The 1,192-nt window shown below is 63.2% G+C and overlaps 1 protein-coding gene across 1 annotated transcript; it reads left to right on the top strand.

The window, feature by feature from the left end:
* Positions 1–225: 225 nt before the first annotated feature.
* LOC113209339 (ionotropic receptor 75a-like) lies at positions 226–1,153 on the top strand. The gene is made up of 2 exons (XM_052276994.1): positions 226–603; positions 773–1,153. The coding sequence occupies exons 1-2, from the start codon at positions 460–462 to the stop codon at positions 1,049–1,051; spliced, it is 423 nt and encodes a 140-aa protein (XP_052132954.1). The 5' UTR covers positions 226–459; the 3' UTR covers positions 1,052–1,153.
* Positions 1,154–1,192: the final 39 nt, after the last annotated feature.

The following is a 1,192-nucleotide window of genomic DNA, read 5'->3' on the forward strand; positions in this document are numbered from 1 at the left end:
TCGCTCCGCTGCTCAACGGGACGGTATCGCCTCACTGGCAGGCGCTAGAAGTAGTTGTGCTGAAGTGTACCAATACTGATGTCCCTTCTCGCAGCACGTGCTTCATCTTCCGCCACCCGCGCCTGCTCGTGCCCTACAAGGCCCTGTCGGAGCCCTTCGCGCCGGCCACCTGGGCGGCGGTGGGGCTGGCCGCGGTGGCCGCGTGCGCCGTGCTCGGGGCCGTGCGCCGCTGCGAGACGGCGCCGGCCGTCGGCGCGGAGGGTGGCGCGCTCTCGGAGGCCGCCGTCGTGGTCGTGGGCGTCCTGAGCCAACAAGGTGCGGACGATTAGCAAGTCCACGACGCCGCGTTGCCGAGCAGACTGAGAGACAGGGACCCACGTGCTCCGGACAGGCAGCGCGCTGGACAGCAGGCTGGTGTCGGGGCGCGCAGTGCTCCTGTCCGGCCTCCTGCTGTCCGTCATGCTGCAGAGCTTCTACACGTCCGCCATCGTCACCTCGCTGCTGACGCCCATCCCCCGCACCATCCGCACCGTGCACGACCTCATGCGCAGCCCGCTCAAGGTGGGCCTCGAGGACTACTCGTACAACAGGGCCGTCTTCCCGGTGAGTCAGCGAGTCACAAAATCAGTGTTCTCCCTCCAACAAAAAATCAGGAAAAATCAGGAAGAAATCGGGAATACATCAAGAAAAATTATAAAAATCTGTGTACATTTGAATTTATAGTGAAGTACCCCTCTCGTCCTTATTCCTGACCGGGTCGGACTGTCCGCAGAGCTCGGCCGACCCCCTCACGGCGCAGCTCTACCGCGGCAAGATCCTGCCCGCCTGGCCGGAGGGGGGCTTCTTCTCGGTGTCGGACGGCGTGCGGCGAGTGCGCCGGGGGGGCTTCGCCTTCTACTCGGAGGACTCCTCGCTGTACACGCCCATCCAGAACACGTTCAGCGACGACGAGAAGTGCAGCCTGTCCGAGGTGGAGCTCAACCCGGCCTTCGTCACGGCGGCGACCCTGGCCAAGAGCTCGCCCTACAAGGAGATCTTCAACCGCGGGTAGGCGGGGCGGGGGGCGTCATTCACTTCCTTAGCGCCGGGGCGCCAAGTCCCGACGGCTTCGGCCGTGACCTGGGCGTGGGGTACTTCACTCCAAAATATCACTGTGCACACTCCAAAACATTTTTAAAAAAGAAAAAATTCT

Source organism: Frankliniella occidentalis, unplaced genomic scaffold (assembly GCF_000697945.3).
Source record: "Frankliniella occidentalis isolate FOCC.00 unplaced genomic scaffold, Focc_3.1 Scaffold5354, whole genome shotgun sequence".
In the NCBI taxonomy this organism is placed as follows: domain Eukaryota; kingdom Metazoa; phylum Arthropoda; class Insecta; order Thysanoptera; family Thripidae; genus Frankliniella; species Frankliniella occidentalis.